The following is a 16,602-nucleotide window of genomic DNA, read 5'->3' as shown; positions in this document are numbered from 1 at the left end:
CTCATCCTCTGTGTCCCCTTCTCCTCCTGCCTTCAATCTTTCCCAGCATCAGGGTCTTTTCCAATGACTACCCCAGGTAACAGCAGCTGTTAAGAAACTATAGGAATCAACAGACCCCCCAAACCGTGGACTCATGGAATCATAGCGCCCTCTGCAGGCAGTGCAGAGGAACAGGCAGCATAGTGGGTAGGACCTCTGGCTCCTGGGAGAGGCTGCCTGCATCCAGTCCCAGCTCCTTCTACCCCTGCTGCTGTTTACAAGCTGCTCTCTAGCCTCAGTTTCCCCCTGGCTAAAAAGGGGACAATAAAGCAGTGTTCATGGCAGTGCTGTTGTACAGATAAGATGGGATTATAAATGTGAAATACTAAAAAAAATGTGAAATTCTGGGCATGCAGGCAGGGCTTAATAGATGTTATCTGTTATTGTTACTTTCATCAAAGTGAGATGTGTGATCGGCCCGTGCATGCTCAGTCGTATCTGACTCTGTGACCCTATGGACTGTAGCCCGCCAGGCTCCTCAGTCCGTGGAATTCTCCAGGCAAGAATACTGGAATGGGTAGCCATTTCCTTCTCCAGGGGATCTTCCTGAGCTGGGGATCAAACCTGGGTCTTCTGCATTGAAGGCAGATTCTTTACCATCTGAGCCACCAGCGGTCCACCTGCAGGCTCCTTAAGAATATATTAATTGCAGGACTTCCCTGGCAGTCCAGTGGAAAAGACTCCATGCTCCCACTGCAGGGGGCATGGGTTTGATCCTTAGTTGGGAAACTAAGGTTCCCCATGCTATCCAACCTTTAAGATTAATACATTTTTTTTTTTGAGACTAAAGGCTTCTGCCATGAAAATAAAAGATACTTGCTCCTTGGAAGAAAAACTATGACAAACCTAGACAATGTATTAAGATGTAGAGACATTACTTTTCCAACAAAGGTCTGTATAGTCAAAGCTGTGGTTTTTCCAGTAGTCCCATGTATGGATGTGAGAGTTGGACCATCAAGAAGGCAGAGTGCTGAAGAATTGATGCTTTCAAACTGTGATGTTGGAGAAGACTCTTGAGAGTCCCTTGGACTGCAAGGAGATCCAGCCAGTCAATCCCAAAGGAAATCAGCCCTGGAAATTCATTGGAAGGACTGATGCTGAAGCTGAAGCTCCAATACTTTGGCCAGCTGATTGAAAAAGAGAACCAACTCATTGAAAAAGACTGACACTGGGGAAGATTGAGGACAGGAGGAGAAGGGGACGACAGAGGGCAAGATGGTTGGATGGCATCACTGACTCTATGGACACGAGTTTGAGCAAGCTCTGGGAGTTGGTGATGGACAGGGAAGCCTGGCGGGCTGCAGTCCATGGGGCTGCGAAGAGTCAGACATGGCTGAGTGACTGAACAACAACAAAAGGCTTCTGGTCTTCTAGAGAGGCTTATTAATGAGGAAGCCTTCCAGGTGATCACTAGCTGCTCTTCTGCCAGGTTTCTGGCTGAGCAAGAACCTGGGGTAGATGTGAGGTGCGTTTCTGGAGATGAAAGCTGGGCTGCGGGGGGTGGCGTGGGGTGGCGTGGGAGCGACAGTGGGTCAGGGGACAGGCTTTCTCTGCCCAGACATTGTTCCCTGGGCTTGTGTTCCCTCAAAACCTTCAGTTGTTGGTTTCCTTCAGTTTAGAAATCTCGCTCCCAGGATGGTTCTGAAGTTTTGTTGGAGGAGAATTAAGTTGAGAGCCGTTCTTGGCACGTGGAGTTGATGGCCCTAACTGCAGCTGGAAGGGCTGGCCTGAGATGCTGGCTCTTCCTGGAATCTAGAACTGAACTCCTTACCAACCTTCTCCATGACTGCTTTTTAAAAATGTGATGAGCTCTTGATATTTACATCTGTCTGCACACCTGAGTAACTGATGCTATGCTAGGCGCCTGGGATGCAAGTTATGAGAGAGACGTCCCAGACTGTGGGTCCAATAAGCTGAAAACTGGGGATCTCTCTTCTAACAACTTCCCACCTCCTCCCTGGTGGAAAGGGTGTTCTGGGCACAGAACCAGTGAGAGCGGAGGCTCAGAGCTGCCTTTGAGAAGCGTGAGTGGCAGGGCATGGCCGAAAGATGTTTTGCGTGGGGGAGCCAGCTGGTGAGACACGGGCATCCTTATCTTTGGGGAGACCCGGGTGTCCTTATCTTTGGGAAGTGGGAGCCACTGGAGGTTTTCATACAGGGAAATGACACCAGCTGACTTTTGTTTTCAGCATCATCAAAACAATAGCGATCACAAAATCAGTATTAGGCACTTCCTTTGTGATAGGCAAGAGCCAAATGCTTTAACGTGAGTTAGCTAGCTCACTTAATCCCACTCTGCAGAGTTCACAAAGCCCAGTCATGCAGCTGGGACAAACCCACATTTATCCAACACCTAAGCCCTGGCTGTGACCGCTTCTCAACCTCCCTGAACCTCAGAGTCTGCATCTGTGATAAATTGCCTTGTAGATAGGGTTGTTTTATTAAATGCGGGACTATATGTGAAGCACTTGGCACAGTGCCTGGCACATGGTTAAGTGCTCAATAAACATTAGTCATTGCTATTTTTGTTATTGTCACTGATATCTGCTTTAGAGAGGGCCCCTGGCATGCTGGCTGTTGGGCGGTACCTTTAAGTTTGAAACCACATGGGCTGGTGCAAGGGAACTGGGCTAATAAAACCAACTCCGGCCAGAGATGGACTTTTAATAGGGTGCTCGGCCAGCATCTGCCACGCCTTCCCTGGTTGCCGTGGTTACTGACCTGGACACCTGGTTCTCTCTCTCTGTTGCTGCTGCCTCTCCAGGTCAGGTCTGGGTGACCCTGTTCCCTTCTGGCATTGTTCCATAATAGCTTCTCTGAGGTCACCTCCTGGACTCGCTGGATTTGTTTTTGCTCCTGCTAAGCAGAGGCAGATGGCAAAATGAAGGATGAACGGGAGGGATCAGAGGCCAGGAGATGTCTCCAGGGGAGACAGATGAAACCTGGAAGGACCCCAGCCATGGGAAGGGAGAGAGGACAGCGTTAAGACGTGCTCTGAGTTTAGAACTGATAAGATGTGGCAATCTAACACATGAAGAGATGAGAGATGAAGTGAAAAGGAAATGATATTTCTAACTTGACCCCATTGTATTCTTGGAGCTTCTTGGAGCTTCCCTGGTGGCTCACGAGTAAAGGAAATGTGGGTTCAATCCTTGGATTGGAAAGATCCCCTGGAGATGAAAATGGCAACCCACTCCAGTATTCTTGCTGGGGAGATCCCAAGGACAGAGGAACCTGGGGGTCCATGGGATCTCCTGGTTCATGGGTTCTCAAAAGAGTGGGATACAATGTAGTGACTGAACAATTCTCTTCTTATTATGTTTCACTCAGTGGATCTCATTCATTTTCGTGGCTTTAAAGACCCTGTGTAGGCTGTTCATCTCCAAATTCTCAATTCCCTGAGCCCTATCCTTGCCCTCTTCACTTGGATGTCTCTGAGGCATTTCAGACTCAACATTTCCAAAATGGAGCTCCAAGAATAGCTTCCTCCCTCACTCCGAAACCTGCTTCTCCGTCTAGGAAATGGTACTATTCTCCTGTGTGTTCTAGGAGGAGAATGTGAGTGCCATCCTCCATGCCTCCCTCTTCCTCCTCTCTTGCATCTCACTTATCTGTAAGTCCCATAATGTGCACCTTGGGACCACATCACAAAGGAAATACACCTCTTCTCTCCATCTCTTACTGCCACACTCCTGGCCAAGTCACCACCGCCTCTCACCTGGGAGACTCCTGAGTCCACGCAGGGTTCCCACTTCCACTCTGGCTCCAAATTCCAGCCACGATGACCTTTTAGGAGCAGAAATTTGATTGCTACTCCTCTTGCCTGATGACCTCTTACCACACCTAACATGACAACCACCACCACCTTGTGACTTACAAGTGTCTACCCTTGTAATCTTCATCTGATTTCCTGCCTCCCATCACTCACTTCTCTTTTGCCTCATTCGCTTCCTCGGGATTCCCATAACGTGCCAAATCTTTCCTTCTTTGGGTTCATCTTCCATCCCATTGTCTGGAATAGCCAGCTTCTTCTCATTCTTCAAACTTCAGTGTAAATGTTGCCTCTTTGATCACTGCCCAAGACCCAAGGAGACTCCACATCCTTCTCAACATCCTCTTCAGCCAGTCATTTCACTCAGAGCATTCACTGATCACAACTTGGCATTTTTATTTACTCATCTTGTTTATTTTTTGTCTCCCCACCTGAGTGTCAAGTCTGTGAGGGCAACCCTGCACATAGAAAGTGCCAACAGGTATTTGTTGAATTGATGAGCAGGTGACTGATGGGGGGATGCACTTAGGGAACACAGAGGGCCAGGCGAGCACTGATTTTCAAGCAAGTGGTGGAGGGGCTGTCAAGGGGACTTGAGAATGAGGGATAGGAGGGTTGCATCAGTAAGAGGAGAGGCGTGACACATTAGGAGGGGACCCTTTTGACTATAGCTAACAGCAAATCTGTCCAGTGATGATGTAGACAGGAGGTATTTGTTTTTAGTCTTCAAAACTGAAGAACAGTTAATTTATAGTATTGTGTAAGTTTCAGGTATATAGCACAGAGATTCAGAATATATGTATATATATATATTTACTCTTTTTCAGATTCTTTTCCCTTATAGGTTATTACATCATATTAAGTAGAGTTCCCTGAATTATGCAGTAGGTCCTTGTTGCTTATCTCTTTTATACACAGTAGTGTGTATATGTTAATCCCATCTTCCTAATTTATCCCTCCCCCCACCCCCTTTCCCTTTTGGTAGCCATAAGTTTGTTTCTGTGTCTGTGAGTAAGAGGGATTATTTTTCTCATGATTAAAATGGTCAGTAGCAGACCTCTGGTGAATGTCACCGAGGTCCTCTTGACCTTCCCTAAGCTTCAGGAATCACATTCTCACACGGCTAAGCTCAAAGACAGGAAACAGAGCCGCCTGGGCAAAGCAGGAAACAGCAGTCTTGTCCTCCTGTCTCTCTCTTATTTGTGGGGGTGGGTGGTGGTGAGGGGTTGTCCCCAGAAGACCCAAGCTGATCTCCACCTATGTCCCACTGGTCAGAAAGGACCCATGTTGCTGTTGGACTGGAAGCTGAAATAAAAGAATCTCCTTCCTGTGTTTGAACCAAGTTGGGATTCTGCCAGCTAAGGAGAAGGGAAATGGCTTTGAATAGGCAACGAGCTGTGCTTGCCCCAAACACCTCTTGCAAGGAAGAATTTTTTCTGTTGGGTTCATTGCCAAAAGGAAGTCAAATGGAAAGGGTGTTGAGGAGTGGCTGTGAGCTTCAATGCTTCTAGACTTTTTGTGACTCTTGAGAGGCAGTTCCCATTGAGTAGCCAGGCTGGGTTGAACATGGCAGGGGCCTTAGGAATCCTGGGGGGAAGTTCAGGAGATGAAAGTGGGGTGCCAGGAAGTTTGGAGTTCAAGGTAAGAGGAGAGATAGGACCTCTCTGGGCGCAGGAGGCAGACACAGGAGGCCTGAATTTTCATTCGAGGCATACTTGAAGGTGTGTACAGGCAGAGCAGAAGAAGCCAGCAGGAGAGAGAGGGTAAGGATTTTGAAGCAAGATTGCTGTTGATTCCTGTGCCCTGAAAGAAACCTGGGGGTGAGATCAGCGCACAACAGGTGCTGGCTATTACTGGAACACAGCGGAGGTTTTCCTGAAGACTCAGATGCCTTCTGAGGCTGGAGGTGTGCAGGATAGTGAAGATCCCCGGGGAGATGAAGTTTCCTTATCCCCCTTGATATGACCACGGGTTCATTTAGAAATTGAATCCGTAACCTTGATCTTTACATCAACCTTTGTCATAACATTTGTCATAACATGTAATGGACTCTCGAGAGATCGCCTCGGGCTGGCAAGGAGATCATTCCAGTCAATCCTAAAGGAAATCAAACCTGAATATCCATTGGAAGGACTGATGCTGAAGCTCCAATACTTTGGCCACTTCATGCGAAGAGCTGACTCATTGGAAAAGACCCTGATGCTGGGAAAGATTAAAGGCAAAAGGAGAAGGGAGCCGGAGAGGATGAGATGGTTAGATAACATCGCTGACTCAATGGACTTGGAATTTGAGCAAACTCCAGGAGATAGTGAAGGACAGAGGAGCCTGGAGTCCACAGGGTTGCAAAGAGTTGGACCTGACTTAGCAACTGAAAAACAACAAAATACCAGACTCTAAAGAAACAGATCACACTTGTGTGTTCGTATACTGGAGAGTCCAAGAACAAAGCCTATCCTCAGATTTTCTTGTTCAGATGGACGCAGCAGCCCAGGACATGGTCAGAGGCATGGCTATGACATACTACGGTCCCGAGGGCAGAGGTCACTGCACACACAGCGTGGGGCTGTCAGATCCTGAAGCCAATGGCCAGCAGGGTGGACAGTGAGAGCCGCAGGCTGGACAGAGAGGACTTGGGATCCAGGTCCAGGCCCATCACGGACAAGCTGGGATTCGCTGGCACTTTCCAAGTCTGACATCATGTGCAGGGCTGTGGGTCATGGCGCCCGGCTCCTCCCTCCGCTGCCCACAGTTAGAAAACTTGTTGGCTCCACACAGGGGTTAAGGGAATGCCTCCCTGCCCCCTCCCCACCCCTCTCTGGGGAGTTGTGACCCTGCTCAGTAGCCCCTGGAATAGAAGAGCGTTTTTCTTCCCCATTAGCCCTGGTCCGTCACTCCTGGCATCTTTCCCCTTTGTTTGGGGGAAGGGTGGCACAGCGCCCAGCTCGTAGGACTGGAAGCCAAACCTTTCTCCTCTGTTTATTCCGATCGTAGCTATGGCTGCAGCAGAAAGCAAACAGCAGTTTGACTAGAGGCATGAGCTCAGTATTCCACAACACGGAGGCTCGTGTCTGCTTACGTAGGCGGCATATAACACAACATTATGTTAAAATGAATATTAGCCCCAACAGGAAAAAAAAATGCATTTTTAAGGAAAAGTTCTTAGCAGGAGTGTGTGGATGCGGAGTTGGTAAGATTGACACCTCCCCATAAACTCCTTCATGTCCATCCCCAGCCCGTGCTGTCTCTGGGGTGTGGGTTCCGAAGGGGATACGTCTGTCCAGGGGTCACCCTCCTTCTCCAGCACCTGGGGTAGGACTTTGGGCTCCATGCATGTCTCACAGAGTTGCTGGGAGAGGCTGACATTGGTGAGAAGTGAAGAGCAGGATGGTCTGATCCCGTCAAAGCTGTCACATTGGATCGGTGCTGCCCCGTTGGCTGGGTTGCCTGGACCCCACTCCATCCTCTCTAAGATGGGACTCATGATAATTTCTCCCCCACAGGGTGGTTATGGGGAGAGTCAATGAGTTTATTATACCTGGGAAGTGCTTAGAAGGGTGCCCAGAGGGAATCAGTCACTCAATCAACAAATAGGGTGCCTATAGTTTGTCCCTGCCATGCCCTGTGGGAAGGAAGCTCCAGACGTGCCCTTGAGGAGCCACCAGCATCTCGCTGGAGAAGGAAAACGGACACTGTGGGCATTAGTAGAGAACAGCGAGGCCTGGGGGACCGGCCCTTCCCGTGGAGTAGATGTCCCGGAGGGCAAGCAGCTGCTGGGTGGGGTGCGCTGTCAGCCAGCCCTGCTGCTGAATCTCCTGGCAGCCGAGGCAGGGAGAGAGGAGAATCTGGTATTCATTGTACGGTTGTTTCTAATTTCCTTCTGCTTTCGAGATCCTCTTCTGCGAGAGAACAATGCCCTGAGAGGCTCAGGCTTCCTCGGCTGGGCACCCGCCCAGCTCTGGGGGAGGTGGCGCCCAGGAGCCAGCCAGACACTTGCAGGCCAATGACATCTGATTCCCATCTTCTGAGAGATCTCTGGGGATGGTGGGGTTTGGTGGCTGGTTCAAATCCTCTCCTGTCATTTGTCATTATATCCCTGGGGCTTGGAGGGAATCCTCCCGATCTCATTTATGAGTGTTCTCTGAAAACGTTCCCTATGTGCCCAGGAAGGACAGTCCTTCGTGTCCCACCAGGAAGGCAGGACCCTCAGAGGTTGGGTGAGCAGAGTGGGCTGTCGGACCCAGGAGTCCCCCTGTAGGCTCTCGAGACGGGAGCCAGGAGGCTGCTCCGTGCCAGTGACTCCCCGGGAAGAGGGGGGAGAGGGCAGGGTCCTTGGGCATGTCGTCCAGCTCACAGAACAGTGCTGGAGAGAGACCCTCAGTGGAGGGCTGGCATGGCCCCGGCCTCAGAAGTCCAGCTTGGGGCAGAAGGCCCAGGACCATGTCCAAAGAAAATGGGGTGGGGTTTCCTCATTCCTTTCTGTCATCACACTTGGCCTCTTACTTGTGGATTTGAGTATATTTATCAGCCTTGCTGGGTTACACTTTCATCACCAGAAAACAGAGAATCCTAAAATAGTGACCCACATGTGGAAAGGGGCAGAGACGGCAGAGAGCTGTTTGACTCCCATCTTCAAGGCTGTTGAGAAAGAGGCTCTGAGGATGGCAGGTGGGAATAAGAGGGGTGAGGGGACAACCCGGGTCCTCCAGGGGCTCCAGCTGGGGTCAGCTCTTCTCAAGATGAGACGAGACCAGAGCAGTCTTGCCCACACGTAAGTCACTCCGGTGCTATCATCAGAATTTCTGTCACATTCACATGCCATCATTTGCTATTTGTTTGATAGCTGTCTTTAAGTAGGTTTATTTTAAAAACCTTACATTTAGGGCTTCCCAGGTGGCACAGTGGTAAAGAATCTGCCTGCCAATGCAGGAGACCCAAGAGATATGGGGTTCGATCCCTGGGTGGGGAAGATCCCCTGCAGAAGGAAATGGCAACCCACGCCAGTATTCTTGCCTAGAGAATCCCGTGGACAGAGGAGCCTGGTGGGCTACCGTCCACGGCGTCGCAAAAGAGTCGGACACGACTGAGCACGGCATACATAACTGGTGGTCCGGTGGTTAAGAATCTGCCTTGCAATACAAGGGACACTGGTTTGATCCCTGGTCCGGGAAGATCCCACATGCCGTGAGCAACTAAGCCAGGGACGCCACGGCCCTGAGCCGGTGCGCCGGAGCTGGCGCTCGGCAACAAGAGAAGTCATGGTAATGAGAAGCCCGCAAGCAGCAGCAAAGACCCAGAGCAGCCGTGAGGTAAATAAATTAATTAAGAAAATAAATTTAAAAACGTACATTTAACTACAAAAAAAAATCTTTCTATTGCTGCCATCAATGAAACCTGGAAGTTTTTTAGTAAGCCCTGAAACAAATTCATAACTGCGAAAGTAAAAATGTTCGTGTATCACTGAAATCTTGAGCACCACCCAGGGCTTTGTGTAGGTTCTTGGCGTAAGCTTTTTTAAAAAGATTATTTATTTAAATTTACATTTGATTTGCTATTCATTTATTTTGGCCGTGACACTCATCTTTTGGGATCTCAGTTCCTCATCCAGGGCTTTAATCTGGGCCCTCAGTAGTGAAAGTGCAGAATCCTAACCACCAGACCAACAGGGAACTCCTTTTAATTTATTTTTATTTAAAAAAACTTAAGCTGAAGTATCATTGATTTACAACATTGTGTTAGTTTCTGGGGTACAGCAAACTGTGTGATCAGTTGTACATATATATATATTCTTTTTCATATTCTTTTCCATTATGGTTTATTATATGATACTGAATATAGTTCCAGTGCTATATAGTAAGACCTTGTTTACCTATTTTATATATGGTAGTTTGTATTTGTTAATCCCAGACTCCTAACTTATTCCTCCCCCACCCCGTGCCTGCTTTGGCAACCACAAGTTTGTCTTTTTCCTATGCCTGTGAGTCTGTTTCTATTTTGTAAATAAGTTCATTTCTATCACATTAAAAATTCCACATATAAGTGATAGCCTATGATATTTGTCTTTCTCTGAACTTCACTTCGTATGATAACAATTTCTAGGTCCATCCATGTTGCACAAATGGCATTATCGCATTCTTTTTTATGGCTGAGCAGTATTCCATTGTATATCTATTTCTTGGGGTAGGTGTTTACACACCAGAGTGCCTCCACACTTGTCTGAGGGGGTGAGGTTGACATGGGTTACAGTAGGAGGGAGGTGATTTGTGTTACCCTGTGACCCCATAAAGATACCCCAGGAGAGCACCCCAATGCTTGACCAAGGTTTCCCTGGGATCTGTATCAGCATCTCCAGCAGGGGAGAATGACAGTGTCTCCTTCAGAGGCTGGGGGAGGAGGGACTGAATTCGTGTTTTCAAAGACTGTTTAGAACAGTGTCCAGGGTGTCAACAGGTGTTAACACCTACCGTGTGACTTGGGAGATTCTGACCGAGGGCTCTCCCAAGCCATCTGCCTGCCTGGAGACAGGCCAGGACTGACACCGTCTCAGGGCACCCTCCTGCTCTCATGGACTTCTTGCTCTGTAACTTCTCCACTGGGACAGGTGTGGCCAGGTGACCTGACCTTCAGTTCCCTCATAATTATAGGATTAAGCTAAGATTAGTCATATATATATATGACATCTCATTAGTCATCATGAAACACCCACGCTGAAATTGTGGTCATCTATGTCCACTGGAAGCTCTGGCACGGGCTTCCGGGGACCGGCACTCCTGACCCCATGCTGGGGGGTTGTTGATTCTGGGTCTACACCTCCATCTGACCAGTACTGGGCTGTTTCTGGAATGGGGCTCGCAGCTAGGAGAGAGAAAGGAGCTGTGGGGAGCAATCTCAGGTTCCCTGGTGGGACTGGAAATTCTGCTTCAGGCCCTGGAATTTTGATTTCCTCTGTGGCCTGGCCCTTGCCTTCCCTTCCCCCAACCCACCCCTTATTCCCTTATTCGTCTCTGATGCATCCTCCCCCTCCCCCACTCAGATCCGTTTCCTCATCTGTAAAAGCGGGGGTTGCACTAGATCATATCTGAGGCCCCTGTGAGCTTGAAAATGCTATGATTCACCTCCCAGCCACCCTCTCACTTTTCCCTTGGGTTTCTTGATTGACAGGGAGAAAGGTAGCAAAAAGAGAAACTGGGAGAGCAGTGCATCCTCCAGTGTAGAGACCACCCACCCACCCACCACCACAGGAGTATCTGGTCCAAAGTGAAAACAGGACTGAAGCTGAGAAATGCTGCTTTTAGGGATGGAGAGACAGAAGGGAAGAAATGATTTAAAAGACAAATGTATAATAAATGCCCCCAGTTGATAAATGGCTAGACAAATGGTAATGAAAGGGAAATTTCAGGGAGCAAAGGAAATGCATGGGGAAACGGTTTTTAAATGGGAAGAGAAGGATGTGTTTGCAAGGTGATCACTGTGGGGGGTGTGAGTGTGAGTTGCTGGGCCCACGCTGAGGGGGACTGCCATCTCCTCCTCTGTGATTCACTCTAAAAGATGCTGCTCCTCTTTGAGGGGCTTCTCCAATGGAATCTCAGCGGCACAGCCAGTCAGCAAGGGTGCCTGTTAATGCCGCCAAGGGGCAGGCTGGATGGTCCCGAGACCTAGGCAGTCATTACCGCCTGAGCCTTATCATGTGAGCCGGTCATGCTTTGTTATTTTTTCCTGTGAGAACTTTGCTCCTCATCGAATTAGCAATCAATCTCCAACTTGACAGGAAGATACCACGAGATTATTAAAAGAAATTAATATAGAGTGTCTTCATGATGGTGGAGGTGGGCAAACATTTCTAAAAGAGGACACCAGAAAGCCCAACTTAACCACAGGAAAAAAATAGATAAACTGGATTTTATCAAAATTAAACACCTCTCTTCATCAAAAGCACTGTTAGAAACATGAAAAGAGGAAAACTCTAATTAGAAAAGATATGTGCACCCCTAATGTTCATAGCAGTCTTATTCATAATAGCCAAGGCATGGAAGCAACCTGTCTATTGACAGATGAATGGCTAAAGAAGATGTGGTATATTCCACAGAAGATGTGGAATATTACTCAGCATTAAAAAAATGAAATAATGCCATTTCAACTTCATGGATGACCTAGAGATTATCAAACTAAGTGAAGTAAATCAGACAAAGAAATGTAAATATATGTTGTCACTTATATGTGGAATCTAAAAAAATGATACAAGTGGACTTATTTACCAAATGGAAATAGACTCACAGACATGGAAAACAAACTCGTAGTTATCAAAGGGGAAAGGGAAGGAGGGACAAATGAGAAGCTTGGGATTGACAGATATACATTGCTATGTATCAAATAGATAATCAACAAAGACCTACTGCATAGCACAGGGTACTCAATATTTCATGATAACCTATAATGGAAAAGTATATGGAAAAAAAATCTGAATCACTTTGCTGGACACCTGAAACTAACATAACACAGTAAATCAACTTCAAGTAAAAAAATAAATTTTTAAAAGGCAACTTTAAAAACATGAAACAGTCAGTCTCAGTTTTGGAAGAAGATAGCTGCAATACATATATCTGTGCATATATCATTTTCGGAGTAAATGAAGAACCACTAGCAATCAATAAGAAAAAGGCAAACAACCCCATAAAAACTGAGCAAAAACCTTACAGACACTCACAGAAAAGCATGTACAGATGGCCAAATAAACTGCGAAAAGGGGCTCATTATCATTACTCATCAGGAAAATGCAAATTAAAACCGCAAAGAGATACCGCTACACAGCCACCAGAAATACTAAAATAAGAGTGAATGCCAGGTGCCATTAAAGACACGGAACCGCTGAAACTACCACGCATTGCCGTGGGGGATACAGAAATAGCATAGCCTCTTCGGAAAACTGGCAGATTCTAGTGGACTTAAAGCTATGCCTACTCTCGAATCCAGTAATTCCACTCACAGGTATATATATCCAGTGTTGGGCTGACCAAAAATTATGTACGGAGTGTTCCAAGGAGCTACTGCCCAATCCCATCAATAGAAGACTGGAGACACTGATGGTGGTACAGTCTTACGATGGAGTGCCACACACGCAGCCATGACAGATTGCTCATTGTCTGAATCCATTCATCCGAAGTTCAGTTCTTCAGTTCAGTTGCTCAGTCGTGTCCAACTCTTTGCGACTCCATGGACCGTAGCACACCAGGCCTCCCTGTCCATCACCAACTCCCAGAGCTTGCTCAAACTCTTGTCCATTGAGTTGGTGATGCCATCCAACCATCTCACCATCTGTCGTCCCCATCTCCTCTCGCCTTCAATCTTTCCCAGCATCAGGGTCTTTTCCAATGAGTCAGTTCTTTGCATCAAGCTTCCATAGTAAAGTCTTTTTTAAGTGGAGTTTCAGCTTTAGCATCAGTCCTTTCAATGAATATTCAAAACTAATTTCCTTTAGGACTGACTGGGTGGATCTCCTTGCAGTCCAAGGGACTCTCAAGAGTCTTCTCCAACACCACAGTTCAAAAGCATCAATTCTTTGGCGCTCAACTTTCTTTATAGTCCAACTCCCCCATCCATACATGACTATTGGAAAAACCATAGCTTTGGCTAGACATCTGAAGTTCAGGGAGAAGCAAAGAGAAACTGTGATGGGTCTGATGATGGTTGTGTTTGGTGGGTGTATGGAATGAGAAGGTGCAGGAGGGAACTTTGGAGGGAACTTTGGAAGGAGGGAGGCAGAAATCGGCATACTGGGGTGGTGGGTATATATGTGCATGTAAATGTAGATGATTATCAAGTAGATGAATGCATTTTATGTACTTTTTACATGTGATGCTTCACTTTAAAAAAAAAAAGAAAAGGAATGCAGATTCTCATGTTCAAGGGAAGTAATAACAGCAATAATAATGTATTAAACACCTTATATGTGTCAGGAGCTTCGTATAGATTACTTCACTTCATCCACCCAAAGACCCCTTTGGCCAGGTAACTATGCTCATTTTACAGATGAGGAAACTGAGGCATAGAGAGGTTCACTAGCTTGTTTGAGACTCCCAGCTGGTAGGTGCAGGGGTCAGGACTTGAACTCCACAATCAGAACTCTTGCTGCTGCCCGGGAATGAAACCCATACCCCCTGCATTGGAATCATGGAATCTTAACTGCTGGACCACCAGGGAAGTCCTTAGATACCATGTCTTACAGAGAATTCCGGGGCTTTCCAGGTGGCGCTAGTGGTAAAGAACACATCTGCCAATGCAAGAGACGCGGGTTCCATCCCTGGTTCAAGCAGATCCCCTGGAGAAGGGAATGGCAACCCACTCCAGTATTCTTGCCTGGAGAATCCCATGGACAGAGGAACTGGGAGGGCTCCAGTCCATGGGGTCGCACAGAGTTGGACACGGCTGAAGCGACTTAGCACAGCACAGCACAAGAGAATTCATCATGTATCCTGACATTCCAGGAACTCAAATCCCTGTTTCTTCTTTTAAAAATCCCTTTTATGCATCCTTTCCATGAATTTGTTCCAATCGGAAGAAGAAAGAACTCATGGTTTCCTACCCTGCCAGTTCATCCTAACCATTCTGTATTGTAAATTCTCTGAGAATGAAGTACTGATTATTGGCCATAGCAATCCGTGTTGTGAGCCAAGCTTGGACTCTAGCTGTGCTCCCCTTAAACTGTGAGGCTCTCGGGAAATTTCTCAAAGCCCTTGTTTCCTTGTCTGTACACAAGGAACTGCAGTACTTACCTTGTACTCTCATTGAGAGGGTAAAATGAGGTCGTCCGTAAGACGTGCTCAGCTCACCGTCAGCCCCATAGCAAGCGCTCAGAAGAGGGTGGTGTCAAAATGTCAGTTTTCCCTTTACTGATTCCCTTTTAATAATTCCTTCCAACACTATGATTGCTTTTAATTTTTTGGCCGTGATGCACAGCACGTGGGACCTTAGTTCTCCCAGCCCGGGATTGAATCTGCATCCCCTACATTAGAAGTATGGAATCTTAACCACTGGATTGCCAGGGAAGTCCCTCAACTTTCTTAAAAAGACTTTACTCCTCTAAACCATTCAACACGTGTTTGGGCGGTGGGGGGGGGGGGGATTTATGCAAATGATTTCTTCACAAAGTGGAGATCCTGAGAGAAGGGGGCAGAATCAGTACTTCAGTGAGGTTGTTTCCAACCAGATTGATCAGTGAGATGGTATTATTTGTATGGACCTTAAAAAATGAGTAGGATTTACTCCCAGAGAGAGAACCAAGGTCATTCTAAGTCAGGGGAGGGGGGAAGAGGGGGGTACGTAGAGGAGGTGGGATTGGGGGAGAGTGAGCCCACCATTTTGGTGAGTGCCTAAGATTTATGTTGAGACAGTGGAAGATGAAGTTGGAAAGGAAGACCGGTCCACCAAGAAGGCTGGACATTTTCTAGAGGAACTGATGTCGTGGAACATTCTTGAGCAGGGGAGGTGTAGGGGGAAGGTGGGGTGTGCAGACCCATGTGGGAGGTGAAATCAGCTCGGCCAGGGGGCCAGTGAAGAGAGAAATGTGCGGGTCCAGGTAGGGATGAGTCCAGTTAGGGATGAGTCGGGTAAACCTCGGATGGAGAGGGTGGGATGGAAGGAGGGTGCAGGTAGATGGCAAAGGGGGAGTGAGGACTCAAGTCTGGGAGCTCCTCTCTGGCTGGCGTGTAGGAAGCAGGAAGAAGGTTGGTTTGGAGAGGATGATGAGAGCTTCCTTAATGGCTAAGACCAGAGGTCGCGCATCTCACCCCGCCCCGGTTCCTCACCACCTTCGGCCTGCTGTTGGCACGTTCTCAAGAACACACTGTCCTCTCTGGCCTCAGACTTGCTCAGGGCACCCGAAGGACAGACCCTGCCTCTCTACGGGCTTCCTTTCTACCCCTGCCACAGGGGAACCTGCAGAAGGAGGCGTGTCAAGACCAAAACAGATTCCACTGCGGAATCGCTTCCAAACTGACCCCTCCCAAAGGCAAGCATTTGTTAGGATGCTCTTCCAAGGGGTGGGGGGAATTTTTTTTTTTTTTCAGCCTGTGCACGATTAACTAGAAAGCCCTCCTGATTTCATGGAGAGATGCAAACCGTGTTTTGAATAAAAATCCCTTTGTTATTGTTGTTTCACAGGGCTGTAGCCGAGGCCAGGAAGAAATCCGCCCCCTCTGAAGGTTGTTTTTGTGACGGTTCTTTGGAGCATTGTTCTAAAAATGGGAAATTACATATCGCTGTGCCAAAGGAAACAAACACCTGCAGTTAAAGGAATACCTTCCACGAGGTGGCTTTGAGCGCCCCAGCCCGTTCTAGATGAGGACTGCGGAGTGCCAGTTCTTTCTGGTGCATTTCGTCACTTCCCAGGGGAGCGGGTTTGTAACCAGAGTGGGCTTTGGTGACGGGGCTTAGGTGATGGTTCCTCACTTATTTACTCAATAAACATCTATCGAGCATCTACACTGAGTCAACCTTTTCACTACTCCCTTCCCTGGCGTTATTAAAATTACCGGGCATGTTGACTACAGGCAGCAGCAACTGACATTGTTTTTCAGAGTCAGTATCTGACTTCTGCCCCCAAGTGATGAAGACACAGAACATCAACTCCTCTCCTTCCTCTCCATTCTTTCTCCACCTTTCTTCCCTTCCTCTCTCCCCACTCTCTCTCCTTTTTTGTTGTTTGTTCAGTCACTCTGTTGTGTCCGACTCTTTGTGACCCCATGGACTGCAGCTCGCCAGACTTCCCTGTTCTTTTCCATTTCCCGGAGTTTTTTATT

General features: G+C 47.7%; 1 protein-coding gene across 1 annotated transcript in view; it reads left to right on the top strand.

Annotated features, from left to right (window-relative positions):
- Positions 1 to 16,273, top strand: part of AHNAK (AHNAK nucleoprotein) — a 93,784-nt gene extending 77,511 nt beyond the window's left edge. Inside the window, exon 6 of the mRNA XM_065937493.1 lies at positions 15,965 to 16,273. Within this exon, the coding sequence (XP_065793565.1) occupies positions 15,965 to 15,972 (8 nt within the window). The 3' untranslated portion in view covers positions 15,973 to 16,273. The remainder of the gene's footprint in view (positions 1 to 15,964) is intronic.
- The last annotated feature ends 329 nt before the right edge of the window (positions 16,274 to 16,602 follow it).

Source organism: Muntiacus reevesi, chromosome 5 (assembly GCF_963930625.1).
Source record: "Muntiacus reevesi chromosome 5, mMunRee1.1, whole genome shotgun sequence".
Classification (NCBI taxonomy): Eukaryota; Metazoa; Chordata; class Mammalia; order Artiodactyla; family Cervidae; genus Muntiacus; species Muntiacus reevesi.
This window is presented reverse-complemented; position numbering and strand designations above follow the sequence as displayed.